The sequence below is a fragment of the Stegastes partitus genome, unplaced genomic scaffold (genome assembly GCF_000690725.1).
Source record: "Stegastes partitus isolate 25-593 unplaced genomic scaffold, Stegastes_partitus-1.0.2 Scaffold26, whole genome shotgun sequence".
Taxonomy (NCBI): Eukaryota; Metazoa; Chordata; class Actinopteri; family Pomacentridae; genus Stegastes; species Stegastes partitus.
Window position 1 is genome coordinate 1187520 of NW_007577757.1, and position 19741 is coordinate 1207260.

At 41.7% G+C, this 19741-nt stretch overlaps 1 protein-coding gene across 1 annotated transcript in view; it reads left to right on the forward strand.

The window, feature by feature from the left end:
• The window catches only part of tet3 (tet methylcytosine dioxygenase 3), a 36753-nt gene extending 20310 nt beyond the window's left edge, over positions 1–16443 (forward strand). The window contains 8 exon segments of the mRNA XM_008297725.1: positions 1299–1389; positions 3642–3735; positions 5391–5599; positions 6981–7131; positions 7314–7403; positions 7740–7877; positions 8005–8359; positions 8633–16443. Of these exon segments, the coding sequence (XP_008295947.1) occupies positions 1299–1389; positions 3642–3735; positions 5391–5599; positions 6981–7131; positions 7314–7403; positions 7740–7877; positions 8005–8359; positions 8633–10446 (2942 nt within the window). The 3' untranslated portion in view covers positions 10447–16443.
• Positions 16444–19741: the final 3298 nt, after the last annotated feature.

The window sequence follows — 19741 nt, forward strand, 5'->3', positions numbered from 1 at the left end:
CACACACACACACACACACACACACACACACACACACACACAATTTTTTCACACAAGAATTTAGTATGATTACTCCACTTCCTGCCATGAGCCACGCCCTGGTGACTCCCTGCACCAACAGGGGAATGTGACCTCATATAGCCTCTGAACCAGAGACACACATTACTGAGTGAATGTCCACATTTCAGATAATCGTCTGATAGTGTAGAACTGTTGCATTTAGTGCATTTAGCTAATGTTGTTGTTCAGAGTGTGTGCTATGTTAGGAGTGATATGGAAGTGTGGTACAGAAGCAAGAACAACATGGTATTAGTTGTCAGACATTCCTGTTTTAAAACACACAGTAAGCTGTTCCAGAGCTAGGAAATGCAAAGTGCATTAGAGTCTTTCATTTAATGTAGACATCATATACAAAGATTAGTGCTGAAGGATGTGGTTTATATGTGTTGGACAATGGTCAAATACATCCACATTCTCATACACAACATAAACACAGATGGACACAGCTTGCACACAGACAAACCCTGACTCCCTCACAACACTCCTAAATACGGAGTCATCCATCACTACCTCCAAGAGCTTCTACTTTATAAAGTGTCTCCCAACAGACCACACCCTGCAGTCACAGCCCACTGTCTGGCCTTGGGGAGGATCTGTGTGTTCATGTGTGTTGGTGTGAACTGAATGTTGCAATCTGTTGTACATTCTCACGCTTCTCATACATGATGTGGCCTCAACTGCAAAGAGGATGTCTCTAAGTTTGACTAAAAATACATCAAAACACATCCGTTGTGCTTTTGGCCTTTACACAAGTCTGCAACAAATACGATGTAATAACATGCAAAGTCAAGCTTCACTCTACTGAAGTCAAGGGACTTTTATTGTGTACTACTTGATTGAGACACACTTACATCTAGGAACTGGTACATTTGGATTTGAGACATAGATATTTAATCCATTGATAGCCCCACAAAAGTCACCGCAAGTGTAGAAGTGTAAAGTTTTTAATAGAGAAACAATGTTTAAAATATACTTGAGGTTCTACAAACTGAGGAGATTTTAGGAGAGACATGTACTAAAAACAATACACAATAATAACATAATAATGACTCCTGCTTTTCTCTTATGTGTCAATTTTAATGTTTAGTTTAAATCACAGAAGAGTGAAACGTGACACACTACATGCCAAATGCAATCTGTTGTTAATTGTCATACCAGTTTACAGTTTAGTGTGTTATTTGGGGTTTTCACTACCAGTTTTGTGTTGTTTCCTCACTCTGTACTATCTCTTTTCCAAGAACAAATCCTGGAGAAAGATGAAGGGCCCTACTACAATCACCTGGGATCTGGACCTACTGTAGCCTCCATACGAAGCCTGATGGAGACAAGGTGTGCCCATTCTTCTCTTCTCTTCTCTTCTCTTCTCTTCTCTTCTCTTCTCTTCTCTTCTCTTCTCTTCTCTTCTCTTCTCTTCTCTTCTCTTCTCTTCCTCCCACATGCTCTTGCTTTCCCTGCCGCTCCCTCCTCCTCCTGTCTCTCCACTTTCCCTCCTCCTCACATTTTGTCCTTAGGGAATCTGTGACCCAGAATCCAGTAGGAGGAACAGGAAATATCAGCATCATAAGCGTATCACAGGCAGAGCAAGCGGCGCAGGAGTAACAGCAGATGACAACAGAGAATGAGAGGAATAAGGAAGGAAGAAGGATGGATATCAAATTACAGAAAAAGAGTGAAGGGGAGGAATACAAATGGATAGCTTTTTACTTGCAAATAATGTACATAAAAGCTGAATTCAGTATGGTTGAAATCGGAACACTAAAATAACCTCACAGTCAAATTGAAGATAAAATCAATGTATTTTGGTTTTATAAACAAGGCAAAGGATAACATTTGGTCATCTGGACTCTAATCTCTAACTAATGTCACACATGCAGTAATCAGTAAACCAGTCCAATAAGATGCTGTTACTTTATCTGCAGTGTATCAATAATCGTGATAAAAGACTGAGCATCAGAAAGCTTCCCTGCTAGTAGTTTTAAAAGCCAAAGGGCAGCTGCAGCCTCTGTAATGATAATGTTGTTGGGTTGTCTTACTAAAACATAACACTCATCTACTGTTAACAGGTTGAATAAAAAAGTATTTTTCACATTGTCACCCACATTACAAATGCGCTTTCTGCTCTGTGTAGTAACCTTCTATGACAATATCTTTCACTGTGTTGTACATCATATTAACAGTACTTGTAGAGACACGCACTTTTGGCTGCTAGCCACAGAGAGCCTGGATTTCAGTAGGTATTAGTAGCCACAGAGCACAGGCTGACTGAGTGAGGGGGGATGTTAGGCCGAAGAGCACTTTTTGTTGTTTGAGAGATGACGTAAGATGTTAAGACCCTATAGTCCTCAGATGACCTTTGACCCACCTCTGACCCCTGCAGGCCACCCCTGTGGTGATAGAGCTCAATCCCGCCCACTTTCTCAGCCACCTTGGGGTGATTCCTATTCAGCAAGAGCCCCTTGTGTGCACTGTCACGCCAAATCTGCTCAGGGTTGAAGTTTTCACAATGGCAGGTATCAAGCTGGCTGGAGACCTGATATGAGCTGTGAGCGGACATCTGACAATTTCTGATGACCTACCCGTGCCCCAGTGCAACCTCTGACCCCTCCCTCCTTCTATACACTGACCAATAGGCCTGCAGAAGTACACACACGCACATTTAAGAGTAGGACAGACACACACAAACACACACACAATAAAAAACAATTAGAAAGGCAAATGCAGTCACATGTCACAAACACCAGCACAGAAATATCTTCAAGAAAAGGCTGTGTTGACTGGCATTGTGCACAGGCTAGTGGGTTCCGGTTTATTCTGCCATGCTTGTGTGAATCTCAGCAGAGCCTTGTGAACACACACCTCACTAGCTAGAGTTCCTGAAGTTGGCCTGTCTTTGACAGGGCTGACATATACTTCAGGTTTAAAGCAAGACAGGCAAAAGAAATAGTTTTCATAGTAAATAAGAAACACTGGTGATGGGGTCAATCGTGACAAAAAGAAACTATCGATTAATGTCTCAACTACAGGATTGTGTTTTCTCTTCCAACTGTATTCAGATGACGGGGTGCTGTTGAATTGTTATTGAGTAGCCATGTGTTGTACATAGTTTTTGCAATGTGGTACCATTGGCAGTAGTTATGAGCAACCATTTGGTCAGCTGAACATGTTTAGTCAGAGCTGTCAGTTTGCTCAGCTTAATAAATTAATAACATTTTTATGTTAAGCACAAGACGCATGGAAATCTAGGAATACAGGCACAAAGCGCACAAGCGTGTCTGCGGTCAACTGACTGTCAGGGGTAGTCTTTGTGATGTGTTCAAATGGAGCTTTAAACAGAACATGTGAGGCCACAAGAAACGATGTAATGTCAGCTTTTGTCTGCGCCAGTTCTTTGAGGTCGACTTAGTGGGCCTTAGGGTGCTGACACACAGATAGCACTGCAGTCTGTGTTTATATGTAGCAGTGTCCGGTTGGTGTGTCAGCCACTAAAGTCAGACATCAGGACTACATGCCATTCTGACTGCAAACACCAACTGCATAGGTGGATGTGCAAAAAAGTAAATTGTCTCTCTCTGTCTGTAAAGGTATGGTGAGAAGGGGGATGCCATTCGGATTGAGAAGGTGGTATACACAGGCAAAGAGGGAAAGAGCTCACATGGATGTCCTATTGCTAAGTGGGTAAGTAAGAGAACATCAGATCCACTATGTGAATGATGACTTAAAAAAGTTTCAACATAACTTACTAATGATAAGGAACAGCCTTTAAAGCTTTATTGGTGAAGGTCTGTCTCTTTTTCATGTTTTAACCTTCTGTACACCAAGCAGTTTCTGGGCATTTTTTACTCCCACATTTTTATTCACTGTGGGATAATTGTTCACTACAGTATAGAATCCTGCACCTCTAAAAACAGCACAATCATGGCTAAAATTAAATAAAAGCTCAAGCATGTTTTCTGTGCATTATGAAAGAATCATAATGACATAAATCATTTAAAAGAAAAATATGTATTCTTTTGATTGATTGTTTTACAAGAAGAAAAAAATCTGGATTTAACTTGGGCAATATTTCTTCATAAAGGATAAGAATGGTCCCTCTACACACCATATATATTTTACTACTTTGATTTTTATTTTGGTTCCATACTCTCCTACCTGCTCTGTGTAGACAGCCTGCAGTTCAGCCAAAAAGTGTAAAAGAAATTTTCAGGTGACTATTGGTCAAAGCTCAATCAGTTGTGACTTCTTAGGGCAGTACTTTCAGTCTTTTACAGATTCTGATTACAGTGAACTTATTTAGAGTTTAGTTCTTGGTAAATTTTAAAGTGACAGATATAGAATAAATTCATTTTGTGAAATATCACAATTTAGAGTAGTTCAAGGAAATCTCATCATGCTCTCTGTTTTTACAATTTCTGCCTCTGATAAATGGTGTCATTTAAAGACAGCACACATTTCAAACCTGCCGATGGGTTTTGGGTTTCTGAGGGTTAAAGAATGGCTCACTTCTTTCAAAAACGTTCAAACATTTGCTACAGTCGATCAACAACTCAGTTACTGCCTGATGGTGTTAAAGTGAGGGGGGTGAAGAAGAGAGAAAGGTGTTTTTGAATGTTTTTCCTATCCCACCTGACAGCAATGACAGCCAATCAACAACAGATTTATGCTCTGTGTGTGTGTGTGTGTGTGTGTGTGTGTGTGTGTGTGTGTGTGTGTGTGTTTGTGTATAATGAGGGGTCCTGGGGAGACACACAGGCGAGTTTGTCATCCCCAGTGAACAAATCAGTAGGAGGTCTCCCTCTGTAACAACTGCCCAGCCTCCCCTCCCGTGCCACCCCTGACACAGTCTGCTAATGACTTTATGGATTCAAAACAGTCGTCTGTCTGAGGGGGGGTGACTGAGGGTGTGTGTTTGTGTTGAGGCAGAGGGAGGGAAAGTGTGAGACCAGGCCTGCACATATCAAAATACATTTGTCTTTTTAGATACTGGTATATGTAATGTAAATTGACTTTTCAGCTAAATTTAATCAGTAGAATCATAGGCTAATCGGATTAGTGTTCGGTCACCACAGCAGGTCAGATTTCAGTACAGGCATTAAATGTCTTTCCAAAATAAAGTGTAACCATTAACTGTGTCTTATTGTGTCAATATTAAAAGCATTTGTGTGTGCTGGACATCTGCTGGCCAAATGTAGTAACTACAGAGTTAATAAATAGCAAATTTTTGTGCATTTTAGAATTTAACTGACATTTTATTTTGGCTATATATAAGTCTGTATTTAAAACTGTGCAAATAAGTAAAAGAAAAACTCATCATGAGCTTTGTTTCCTGTCAGGTGATCCGTCGGAGCAGCGAGACAGAGAAGCTGCTGTGTGTGGTGCGTCATCGTGCAGGCCACCACTGTGCCAATGCTGTCATCATTATCCTCATTATGGCCTGGGAAGGTGTCCCGAAGGGCCTGGCTGACAAGCTGTACCGCGAACTCAGTGACACCCTCACCAAACACGGCAACCCCACCAGCCGACGCTGTGGCCTCAATGATGAGTGAGTAGCCCTTGGGCAGATTTTCAAACCGGTTTTCTAACAAATAAGTTTGTGAGTGTGCAAGCAATAAGCATGTTTTTGTATTTTAGCATTATTTTGCATAACTTTACATTCACTTCATGTATGACATGGAGAAAGAGAGGAAAGGGCAATTTTTGAAGATGTGCTTTACTACATGATCTCAAGCCATCACTCTAAGGAGGACTAAAACACTGAGTAGATTATGCTAAAAACAAGTTTTACAGAGAATACCCGAACAGGTGAGGGTCCACAGTCTTCTCATATGTAACATTAGGCAATTCTGAGGCATTCAGCTTAATTTTTGCTAGTTGTGGAAAGTAACTATGCATATTTAAGTACACTTCTTTTAGTACTTTAGAAGTACATGTATTTTGAATATTGAGTATTTTCATTTTATGCCACCACATTTCAGAGGGAAATGTTGTACTTATTAGCCCACTACATTTATCTGATAGTTTTAGTTACTTTGAAGATGAAGATTTTACACAATGGATAATATGACAATATATATACAATACAACCTTTATGGGATCTTCTGAAAAGCAGATCGTAGTTAGGGTCACATTTCAGATGTCTGTGAATTGACAACAACTTCACCAAACAGTGAGTTTTTCCCTTTAAACTACCCTCACTGTTTCTTTTCACTAAAAGTTAAAATGATTGAATAACTTGCCAAAAATCAAAGATTAGAGAAAAACAACAACAGTAACTAATGCTTCATTATTAATAATCTAATGATGCCATGTATAATAGCACACCAATAAGAACAAGGACTTTTACTTTAACTATTCTTTTGCTAACACTTTTATCCAAGCAGGATTTTTGATGCAGGACTTTTATTTGCAATAGAATATTTTTTCATTAACGTATAGGTACTGCAATCTGTATACTTCCTCCACCACTGATTTAAGACAAATAAGTTGTGTATGCACATCAAATAATAGTGCATTCTCATCAACAGATGTGTACACATTGTTCTGTGTTACACATTACATCATTTACTCCCAAAATTATTCATAAATAAATAGCAATACCTCCTTGTTAGGGGTGCTGTAGGAATGAGAACCATTCACCACCTGGAATGAGAAAATCAGTCATGTTTTCTCCCTCATCATATACTGGCAACATCCGTCAGCAGCTTTGATGCAGCTTTTGTGTTGTTTTAATAGTTATAGACTTTGAAACTGTGTTAGCCTGTATTACCCTGTTGACATTATTTCTTTAAGTAAAACACTGGTCACAATTCCCTCACTGATACTTCTCTCACATACAGTGTATTCATGATGTAAAGGTACACATGCACAAGGTACACATCATTTATGAATGAAGCTGAGAGTGTGCTCAATGTCTCCCCCTGCAGTCGTACCTGTGCCTGTCAAGGCAAGGACCCTGAAACTTGTGGTGCTTCCTTCTCCTTTGGGTGTTCCTGGAGTATGTACTTTAATGGCTGTAAGTACGCCAGAAGTAAAATGCCGCGAAAGTTCAGGTTACAAGGAGATCACCCTGAAGAGGTACTCATCACATTATTACTACCCATTTACAGTATAAAGTAATATATTAATGCACTAAAGGAGTTGTTTTTTTAAAATTGCTTTTGTCTAAGGTTGAGTCACTGAAACTGAGTAATTTTATGATGCCACTGAATTGGTCTTTTACTCCGTGGCTTGTACTGATCCATGTTTTTGCTTATCAGGAGGACAAACTCAGGGATAACTTCCAGAATCTGGCAACTGAGGTGGCTCCTTTGTACAAGCGTCTGGCTCCACAGGCCTACAGTAACCAGGTTTGTTGTACAGTCACATTTTCATCAGTGTACATTTACTATACAAGTCTTTACACACTAACAACCTGGTGCCAGCAACTTCACTTGTGAGTTTTCTCACACACAGTGAGTCCTACTGTGCACCAGAAAATCAAGACAGTAGCTGTCACATAATAAATTCTTAGCAAGAAGACTGAAACAGTAATTAGTCTGCTGGCAGACACTGACTAAAATCTAGGCTGATATCATAGTATGAAATATTATATCTGTGAAGTGCTGTATCCTCGGAATACTGGAAAATGTAATTATAAGTTCCCTCCTTTAGATGGTTTAAAGTTATCTCTGTCTTTACCTTAGTGCCAGTCAGAACTCAAAGCTCCAGAATGCAGGCTGGGCTTAAAAGAAGGCCGTCCATTCTCTGGAGTCACTGCTTGCATGGACTTCTGTGCCCACGCTCATAAGGACCAGCACAACCTCTACAATGGTTGCACAGTGGTAAGACCAGTCATCATCATATAAAATTTGTGTTTTACGACCATATTGTTCTTCATAAGATAAATGAAATGGGTTGATGTTTTGCACAATTTACATTCATCTTGCTTTCCCCGTGACTCTCTGTTAGGTGTGTACTTTAACGAAGGAGGACAACCGTGCAGTGGGGGAAATCCCTGAGGATGAGCAGCTCCATGTGTTGCCTCTTTACACAATATCCCTGACTGATGAGTTTGGCAGTGCGGAGGCACAGCGCCTCAAGATGCAAACAAATGCTCTCCAGGTGCTTCAGGCTTTCCGTCGTGAGGTACGCAAGTTGCCCGAACCTGCCAAGTCCTGTCGACAGCGCCGACTGGAGGCCAAGAAAGCTGCTTCAGAGAAGAAGAAAAGTAAACTCATGCAGCAGGCAGGGGAGACGCCAGAGAAAACAGTTGTCAAGACTGAGGTCTGCATCACCAGTTCCCCTCAACCCCAAGGCAATAAAGGTCAGTTGATATTGTTTTGCTCTTGTTTTCATGTTACTTCTAAAGCTCAATGATTGTGTTAAACAGATGTCCACACTACAAGGTAATTCCTAAAATTACTTGACTTAGGATCCACAGTTGTCTACAATGTTGAACCTCAACCCTAAACTGCTACCAGTGTGTGACAAACAAAAAAAAATCCACAGATTTATAAATCGTTATAAAGTAAAATGCATTAAAAAATTAGGACTTGATAAGTTTGTAATTTACCTTTCGTTTGTTTCAAACAACCAGCAATTATAAAACAAGAAGTGAAGCCCAACATCAAGATGGAACCCTTTAACGGATCAATAGATGGATACCCCGTGCAGGCAGCAGACCCATTCAGTAACATCTATCCACACCCTGCCTACTATGCAAGGGGAGGCCTCCCCCCAACTGGCCAGCCCTCTGCACCCGAAGCAGTAAAGGCTTACCACCCCAGTCTACCTGCTATGCCCTATGGCTACTACAACTACCCGCCCAATGCACTTTTCCCCCCTAAGCTAAGGACCTATGAGGGTCGCAATGGCTCTAAGGTCGTCCAGGTAGATAAGAAGCCCGACATTCAGAGCCTTCAGGCCAAACTGGCCCAGTCCTGCCCCAGCCACCCAGAGCAAACCAGCCAACCAAACCATAGCCCTTACACCCAACCTGCAGACTACAACCAGTCCCGTCCTTCCTCTGTCTCCTCTGAGCCCTCAAACAGAGGCACTCCGATCATCAAACAGGAGCCCATAGATGTTCCAGTCTATGAAGGCACATTGCCGAGCCAGATCGGTGCCAACACAGCGAGAACCACCCCTCAGCCTGTGGCCTGGCCAGGACACAAGCTTAATGGAAGTATAATTCCTACCACCTGGGATGGGCATCTAAACCGCAAACAAAGTCCTGAGGCCTCATCATTAAACCCAGACAAGCAGCAATTTCACCAGCATCCTCAGCAGCGGCAGCCCTCTCCTTTCGCCCAGCAGTGGGCATCCTATCCTGGTTCAAATCCCATGATAGTTTCCCCATCTCCATCACCATCACTCCAGGTACCTCCCTCTCCATCTCCGTCCCCTCACCTAGGCACAGTGCTCCAGGCTAACATACACCAAGGCTCCACATGCCCTGCTACCCCACGGCCAAGCACCCCTCACACAGGTCCACCACAGCCTGGCAGCTGTCACTCAGGCTCAGTTACCCCACAGCCAGGCACCCCAGGCCCAGGCACCCCAGGCCCAGGCACCCCTCGACCAGGCACCCCCAGGCACTGGGCCAGTCCTGCTCCTAGCCCTCAGCCGAACGCTTGGGCCATGGGGCCTGCAGCATATAGTCCTGTTTTGAAGCACAGCAATCCTGCAGGAGCCTACCCGGATAAGATCTGGTCCAAGACTGGTGAGAGTCGATGTTCCACTCCCCTTGGGTTGCAAGAAAAGGTCTGGAAGTCTTGTGGTGGTTCAGTAGCAGGCAGCACCCCTTCCCCTGCTCCTGAAGGACGCCTCTTCCCTGATGCCCTGCAGCAGTCAAATCAGGCCTGCTGGGACCCCAGCCGAGCTGAGAGTGACACTGAGAGCATCAAACACGATGAGGATGAGGTATGGTCTGACAGCGAGCACAACTTCCTGGATCCCAACATTGGTGGTGTAGCGGTAGCACCAGCTCATGGCTCCATCCTGATTGAATGTGCCCGTCGGGAACTACATGCCACAACTCCACTCAAAAAGCCTGATCGCTCCCACCCCACCCGCATCTCCCTGGTCTTCTACCAGCACAAGAACCTCAACCAGCCCATGCATGGCCTGGCTCTGTGGGAGGCCAAAATGAAACTGCTGGCAGAGCGAGCACTGCAGAGGCAGCAGGAAGCGGCTCTTCTTGGCCTCTCCCAGGATGACATCAAAACGCTTGGGAAGAAACGCAAGTGGGGGGCTACGGTGGCAGGTGCCAGTCCAGGACCTGGACAATCTAAAGACAAGAAGGAGGGGCCAGTGACACGGTTAGCCCCCACGTTCAACACAACCTCTATGGTTACTGTGTCTCCCTATGCCTTCACCCGCCTCACTGGGCCCTACAGCCACTTTGTCTGAGGCCAGACGGACACAGACAGACTGATAGCTACAGAGTGGTGCAGTGGAGGGCGGGAGAGAGCAATGAGCAGGATGAATGTCTCTCAGCCACCCGCAGTCTGGCATCTCTCCATCCTGCCCCCCTCCACAGTCCACTGGGAGGAGGGGACATTTTTATTGTTTTTACCTCATGTCAGGCAGTGGTTTGGGCTTCAGACACACTGCCTGTGGTGCTCTTCCTCTCTCTTCCCTGGAGAGGAACTCCATTGCTTTTTCTTGTTTATAGAATTTTAATGATTCTAATTATTGCTATTGTTATCAATATTATTATGATTGCTATTGTTACTGTCAATGTTGTTATTACAGGTATTATTATAATGAAGACTTGTTTGTTTTTTATTATTGCTGTTTTCATTAATGTTATTATTAATGAGGTGATTGTTTTTGGTTATATATTTTTTTAAATCAATCAGTCTGAGTCGACGTACTCAGACAGTTGCTTTTTCCATGTCTGGAAAATGTGTACCCTTTTTTTTGTTTGATTTTCTTTGTTCTTGTCAATCTTAAAGCTGTAATTGGAGGAGGAGCTATTGTCTGCCTGGTAAGACAGCAAATCAGTGTTACAGTAATAATGATCATGGCTGCATACAAAAATGGAGACTTGAAATAGATATCTATTTCTATATTGACCATATACAGATATCTGTATACAAATATATAAAAGCCAGTTTAGGCCCTCTGAAAGGAAAATTCTAACTATTATTACCTGGGCTTTATTTTTTTTTGTTTTGGCCACCACAATGAGTGTATACAGATTTTCTACCAGCATCATTATGGTCTAATACGCAACTCACAGTCTACTTTCTGTCTGCTATCAAAAACTCCAAACATTGTCTACAAAAATGTTAAACAAGATTAAAGGTGGAAGGATGAGGATTCACAAAGCTAGCTGTTAAAGCAGTAGCGTGTATGTCAGATCATCTGTTGTAATGCACCGGTGCAGTCCATCTTGCCCTTTTGATGTGGCTAAGTAGACTAAAAAACACTTAAAATTGGAAACGAGAATATGATATTCTTTGTACACAACAGAAGAGTAGTGGTTTTATTTAGCTGTTGGCAGTTTGGAAGGCCAAAACTGTGCTCTAAATTTCTAAACAAAACAAATCATCATGATGCTAATATAAAGAAAATGATGTCCAGGTTAATAATTGCTGCAGTTAAACCACACTGAGAGAAAACACTGCTGTTTGTCTTGCCGTCAGATGATGCGCTCCTCCTACTCTTCTACACCCCTCCAGCTTTCGACTGGTGCTCAGCTTCCGGCTCTGGCCGATTTTCATTCCGCTACTCTTCATGGCACTTGTTGCTGTATTTAGGTGCTCGAACTCAAATTTGGCTCAAGTAGTATTTGCAAGTATATATTTGTTGTTTTGTCCGAGGTGGGATACCAGAATGATGGGTTATATCACTTAAAGAGATGGAGGCAGAAAACGTGTTGCGCAAGGAAAAGTAGAAAGAATTATCTTGCAAGTCCTTTCCCTTGCATTTAATGTTTTCCTGCAAGGAAAACGGCGGTTTTGGCATATGGTACCCCACAAAGGCTAAATAAGTGATATTATTTGCAAATGCCATTTAACCCAGATCTGCAATTATCACACAGAGATGGAGCAGGTGGCACTCTATCTTCCTATAACATTTATGTAGGGGTGAGCACTTCCCAGTGTAAACTCTAGAGGGCAGCAGTGACCGCCGTTTCAAAGCGGTGTGTACAAACAAACCTACAAGCACTTGAGATCCATTCAGAAGCCAGTAAAGCTCTGCCTTGATGCTTTAACCACCCATGGCCAGTAGAGGGGGATCTCACATCCTGTTTGCTGACCACGGGTGAGACTCAAGGCATATCTTTATCCAGTTGTGGCACAAATGTGAATGAAGTGTGGCGACGCCTTTAGGAAGCCCACCCTGGATTAGAGCAGAGGGAAACAGTGTTGGAACAGCAGTGCTTTTGGTGCTCCTACACACACTCTGGTGCTGTCCTATTACACTTGATTTACTGTGAAGGGCCCACTCCTTCCTCTGCATGGTGCTGTCATCTTCGAGCAGAGCGAAGTGTGTCCTTCTGCAGGCACCTTGTCACCACGGAGCCAGCCAATTAACGTGGCCGCCCTGTGGTTGCAGCTCTGTCCTTGGGCTCAAGAACTGGTTCCTTTTGAGGAGTTTTTGCAGTTTATTGTGGCATATGGTGGTTTTGTCTCAAACAAAGTACACTGTACAGGGCAGAGTAAGCACAGTCATCCAATGCATTTCTTGTGCACCCATGAGCAGTGCTTCACGGAGCAAACAGTACTGAGAGATAAAGGGAAACCTTAGTAAATTACTGTCGCTGCTGGGAGTCGGCGCCAAATGCAAACGCAAATGCAATCTCTCACTTTGTGTGTGTGTGTGTGTCCGGAAACTGACACAAATGGATGATTGTGTGAAAAAGAACAGCCAAAGAGAGAGATGATTTGATATCCAAACTAGAATCGCTCCGTTTATTTTGGTCACATGGTTTACTTGCAACATGTGTCAAAAATAAAATTGAGTGACTAGTAGAACTCGACAGAAGCCGACTCCCAGCTGCTGGGTGGTTGTTTGGGTCACGGCCCTGGTCATCTGTGAAAGACCCTGCTACCGATCCGGAGGGTCTCCAGCTCTCTACCTCACGCTGTAGAGACACTGGTCACAATCACAACTTGCTACTGAGGGCAGAGAATCATGCATGTCTCTTTGTGTGCTCTAGATCTCCACACTCATTTTAACCTGCTTTTTTTTTTTTTTTTTTTTTTTTTTAAATCTTATTTATTACTACATGGTGATGATGATAATGATTGTCTTTGATGTTATTGGGTTTTTTTTGTCTTTTTTTTATATAGCTAATACAAATTGTACATAGAGAAGAAAAGATTTATAAAAGCACTTTTAATCTTGATTTTAATGACAAAAAGAAAGAGCCGATTATTGACAACTTGAAGCTTAGGTTTTTGTTTTTTTGTTTTTAATTTTCTCAAGAGAGAGATAAAAAATGTAAATATTAAACTATTTAGGTAAGATTATTTAACTGGTGAGGAAAGTAACTAAACCATGAATGACAAGGGGGTATTTTTAAGTTTCTGACAGCCCTTAACAACAGTAAACAACACTTTGTCCCAATGTGTTGTGTGTAAATGTGTGCTTAGTAACACTGCTGTTTTGCTTTCCTAAGTACTGTACCCCCTGTCAGCATGTGACTGACAGAGCCCTGTCACTTTCTGAAGATGCGTTCATGAGCTCAATTATGTAACCTGAAACCACACTCACCTTACTCACTGACGACAGTCCAGAAATATGGAGGATCCCCTGTGTTGCAGTTCTCTGCTTGAACCTCATTCCTACAAAATGTAGGACTTTGAGAGTTCTAGAAAAGCTTGACAATAACAAACTTATTAGAAACTTTCTCTCAAACTCTCATCACAAGTGAATGCCGATAACAAATTTCTATTTAGGTGTGAAAAACACCAAAAATTCTGATTATGTGGTTCTGAACAGCAGATGTCTACTGTCAGTAACATAAGGACAAATCTAAACCGTTGTTCTAAGGAATAGTTTGACATTTTGGGGAGTATGCTTACTTCCCACTTGTATACCAGAAGCCAGTTAGCTTCGTGTACCACAAAGACTAGGCAGACTATCTCATCAGGTAAAAAAAAATCCTCCTTTACACTTCATTAACACTGTATTTACCCTTTTTAAAGGTCCCATTTTGTACCTCATTTTAACAGGTTAATTTAAGTCCCCCATGTTCTTAGAATATGTGTTTCAAGTTTTAACTCAAAATACTGCACAGATCCTTTTCTCCTTGCCTTTAATATCCTGTTTGAACCCTGTTCCATATGGGCTGTTTCAGTGTCCATAGCTTTAAACCCAACTGAGCTATTGCTGCCTACAACCCGAACAGAAAGAGAGCCGCAGACAAACCTCTCTCTGCATCTACTCTGTTCAATGAGTGGCAGAGAAGAGGCAAGAGGAGGAGGAGGAAGAGGAGGAGCCAGACAGGGACAGTGCTTATCCTGTTGTGACATCACAACAGGCTGCAAACCTGAAAGGCTCCTTCCCACTTTCTGATTTATGGAGACATATAACATATTTGGTGACTCTCATAACACACTGAGGACAGATAGTTATGTTCAAGAACTAATTAAAAAAAGATTTTGCATAAGATGGCCTGTTCAAAAAAGGTTTAAACATATTAAGTTGAAGTTGGTGTTCCTTCCAAATAGTCACTGCTCTCAGCCAAGAAATCCCCTGGCACATAACCTCCTAACATTTTTCTTTTCTGTATGGATTCAAAAAACAAGCTCTAGAGGCATTGGCAGGCAGATTTTGTTACTTTTAGTTGTTCACTGTGTGTCTAGTCTTTATGCTAAGCTAAGCTGTCTGCTAGCTGTGGCTTCATATTTAGTGTTGAGAAATGAAAAGGGTGTCTTCTAGTCAAAGTCTGAACAAAAAAGTGAATAAGTGCATTTCCAAAAGTTGAACTATTCCTTTAATATTGATTAATTGGTCCTTGACAAATTTGCTCCTGCTGTGTAGAACTGCATCTGAGGGGTGGGATGTTTCAGACCACGCTGGCAGCTGCAGAGCCAGTCTGAGGTGAATCAGTAGGTGATGTTTTAGTGAGTTATAGCCCAGCAATCTTTGTCAGTTGTGTTAGACTATCAGGTAAGACACTGCCTTCCTGCTTGTTTAGATGTATCTATCATTATTATCTGCTCTAGCTTTCATAATAGCACACAGCAGAAGAATCACAACGCCCCTGTGGAAGACACCAGATGTTTAGTTTGTAATGATAATTATATGACACATACATCAAGGCTAACAGTAGTTTGACTGGTGCAGGGACCGGGACTCGTACAGTCCATTTACACGGCCCACATTACACACACTTGCCTAAGAAAAGGTGCTGAGGATACAGTGTACACGATATCTTGTCAACTTTGTAAATTTCTAAATGTCTCACAGGTTTGGTGGACGGTTCTCATGGGAGGCACCACCTCCCAGGCACGTACTGAGACGGGGTGGGGGTGGGTCGGTCAGCTGGTGCTATGATGCTACACCTTGAAATTCACTGTGTAAAAATAAAAACAAAATGAAAAAAAAAAAAATGTGAGGGTTAAATGATTACCACAGATATTTTTCTGAGCTCTTCGAATGTCAAGAGAACTATACTTTTGATTAAAGCAGTTTCACAGGATGGGAAGCTGCCCTGGTGCTGACTTTATGAAAAGTCTTTTGTTACGACGCTACAAATTTGCATCTCTTTTTGAGGGCAGGAGGGCACTCAAACAGTTGATTACATTCTCTATTAATATTCATTCCATATTGTACTTGAATTCATTTAAACTAGGGTGAGATATAGAATCATATTATATGAAGACTGTTATCTGGGTTTCACATTTGGTACAGCGCAAGTACCAAAGGCTATTAAAATTATCTTTTGAGTATGTTGTACATGTTCATGTTAACTGAATGCTAAGATATTTGAACAATACAAGAACTGTGTGCTGCCTCCCTCTTCCTAATCATGCACTTCCTTTACTCACCTGCTTTCTTTCTCTAAAATCTTGTATATTTTGTCAAACACACAAACATAGATAGACATTTGCATCTCACTGTGTGTGGCCCACTTTTCAAAATTCTGATCACCTAATTTAACGAATACTCTCCAAATTTGGACTTGGACCCTGGCCCATACAAGAAACAATGAAAATGAACCTACACAACTGGCAGCTACATTCCTTTTTGAGTTTTAGGATTGTTCTTGGTTCTTTATTTTTCATGTCAAGGATGCAGTATGTAAAAAAAAAAAAAAATAGTGTTTTTGTTCAGTCTCTCTCTCTTTGTAGCTGTATGGTGTATTATGTGAATACATAGTGTATGTGGTAAAAACCCCACAATATTGTTTTATGTTGCGCGATAAATAAAAACATTGGAGTGAAACATGTTGGTTAAGTGAATTCATTTCCTGGTCAAGCAGTAAATGATTGATTTTGATTACAGTGTTGCGGTGATGGTGCCGCTTGGAGCTCTGAGAATATGCAATTTGCTCCAGCGGGAGCCTAACATGCATAATTTCACAGATTTGTCCCTTCACTTTGATTAGTAACCTCAGGGAGGATTCATCTCAAGGATCCAATTAGAGACAAACTTAGGAAGCTCCAGCTAGGGCGCTGACCAATTACTGTCTATTTATCTGTAGGCTTGGCTGGTGGTGGTGGTGGTGGTGGGAGGAGGGGGGTGGATGAGGGTTGATTACATACAATCATGCATGTGGCACGTTCTCATGTGAGGCCTAAATGATGCGCAAACAGAGAGGCCAGTAAATGGATTTTTTGATGGTTCACTGATGCAGGATTTGTATGGCCAATGACCAAGTACACTGCTGCTCACACCACTGTTGTTTTGGAGAAAATGCAGGATCATCAAGGACGCGACGAGAAGGAAAAGAGAAGTGGAGGCGACTTGCTTTCAAGTCATTAGCTACGTATATTTCCACATTCTCAAAAAGGTATCTATGGTGACATAATTGCCCTGCATTTATCGTAGCTCAAGGTGAGAGAGGCTCTGCTCTCAACTCATTTTTCACTGGATAATAACTGTACAAATCTTTGGAAGTAGAACAACCCCAGCTAGACGAAGAGAGAACTCAAGAATGTCTTCTGTGAAGTATGAAAGTTACAGTGCTATAAATTGTATAAAAAGAAAACACGAAAATGGAATTCCTTTGATTAGGCTATAGGTTTTGCAAAAACATCATGAGTGAAATAAGCAGTCACTGGTTGATTATTTCTACCTCAAAACTGCAGTGTACCGGTGATCAAAAACACAGATTCAGACTTCCAGGATTTCACATGTAAAATTTCAACAAAACAAATAAATCCTGTCTTTGTATCATGACTCTTTTTCAGAATTAATTTTCAGTTCAAACACATATGGCACAATTAGCACAATATTACAATTTGTCGTTGTTTGGCATAGAGACATTTTAGTGTTTGAGGCAGAGTTGTAGGTGAGCTGGTGTGCTCAGGCTGCAGCGAATGGTGAGGATTGATTAAAGGTGAGAGACGACGATTTCATTGATCTGCATGTTCTAGAGCAGGGGTCCCCAATCCTGGTCCTCGAGAGCCCCTATCCAGCATGTTTTAGATGTTTCCCTCTTCCAACACACCTGATTTAAATGATCAGCTCATCATCAAGCTCTGCAGAAGCCTGATAACGATCCTGATCGTGTGAATCAGGTGTGTTGGATAGGGGCTTTCGAGGACCAGGATTGGGCACCCCTGTTCTAGAGGAAACTAGTGCAGCATTAGATCTAAGCCAATTAAAGTAAGAAAAGGATCATTTTCATATAGAAATCTTGTGAATATGTAACTGTGATACACAAAGATGAGTTTTTAGCGTTTATTCAACAGCCAGAGAGAAACTTTACAAACTCCTGCAAAGATGGTTTGTGAAATGTTGAAGAGTCTATTTTTCTGTATCTTTGTCATCACGAATCAGACTAAAATTAGGTTATTAATGATCGGGAAACAAAATTAACTTTCTTGAAGCCAACCACCATGAAACTGAACAGAATAACTAATCTAGTTCTCCGTGGTGCTGTGAGCAGGCAGCAGCAGCGACTTTTTATCTATTTACTATCATCAAGTTCTTTAAAAATGTTGTATCTGTCATTTTAGACCATGGAAACAACCAAGAAGATTTAGTGGGAGATACCCACATAATAAATAGTCAGTCATTTAAAACACACACCTGGTGTCAGACAATGTACCTCTGAAGTGCACACAAACAGACCTGTGGCAAAGAGTCACGTAGAGCAAAACTTTAGCAAAACTTGGCCAAAATGGGCACTGTTTTTAGTTTCAAAATTAATTGGTCTCATAATATTTTTGGGCCTGTGTGCGAGTGTTGATGGTGTCTTAAGAAAAGTTGGTCTGACACCACAGTAACAAAATAATGACACAAAACAGCACATAAGAGCAGCCAGTGAGCCATGATAAATCAAAAAAAACATGTCCCAGTAATCATGTTTCAGGTAGTACTGACAGCAGATAAAAGCATCAGATTAGAGTTTAATGAGACTTTCAGAGATGTTAAATGTTTATTTATTTTTTGAGACTCACTTGAACTGTAATGAGGAAATGTTGTACTGTTAATATTTTTCACTCACCTAAAGAGGGCACACTGACATAACAGAGTGCAGGATTAAACTGTCTTCACTATAATATAACAGAGCAGAATATTACGTGTATTTACAACTGAACTTGTCTTCAAGGACACAACAGTACACAGTTTAAATAGTTATATTGTTGTTGCAACACAATGCTGGGCGTTAGAAATGCGATATCCTTTTACTAAGACGTATAGAACACTTTGAACCTGTAAAAAAAACAACACTTCTCTCAGTACTACTTTAGAAATATGTTGTATTCATTTAGACGGGTTTTATTTTTATTAATCTGTAATTATTAACCACAATGACTAAATCAAAGCATGTTTTAGAAATTTTTGTAAATTAATTCAATTCAATTTTATTTATATAGCACCAATTCACAACATATGTCATCTCACAGTGCTTAACATAATAAGGGGAAGACCTTACAAATTTCGAACAGAGAACCCGACAATCCAAAGTTGCCTTTGGATTGTGGTCAACAATGATGGGAAGGAACCAAAAAACCTTCCTAGTAGGGAGGGGAAAAACTCTGACAGAACCAGGCTCAGGGAAGGCAGCCATCTGCCTCAACCGGTTGGGGTGGGCATGGGTGGGGTGGGGGATATCAGAAGGGGTTGTGATGGGGGTATCTTCACAGACATAGTGTCCGTTCTCCAAGTAGCCCTCCTGAGTCAACGCCATCTCGTCGTAGTCAGGGTTGACAGCCAGAAGCTTCCCTCCTTCCCATGAATAACACACTGGATTTGCAGGTAGAAGCACCGACATGTGGAGTCCAGTTGCTATCTGAAGCCTGGAAACAGCCTGTTCCCTCTGGTCAGGACGGTGTTCTGATAGAAGTGGGCCTGCATCTCTCCTGGCAGGGAGTGGATGGAGTTCAGATGACCTTGGGGATTTCCGTCTCCTGGATGCCGATGTCCGACGGGTGGAAGAGCATCTCAGGAACAGCTAAGTGTTTGTTGGCCAGACACAGGATCTGCTCTCCTGTCATGTATTTTCCATTAAACACCATCTCTCCCTCGGTTGCAGAAGTCTTTTTTGATGGAGTTGAAATCTGGAAAAACG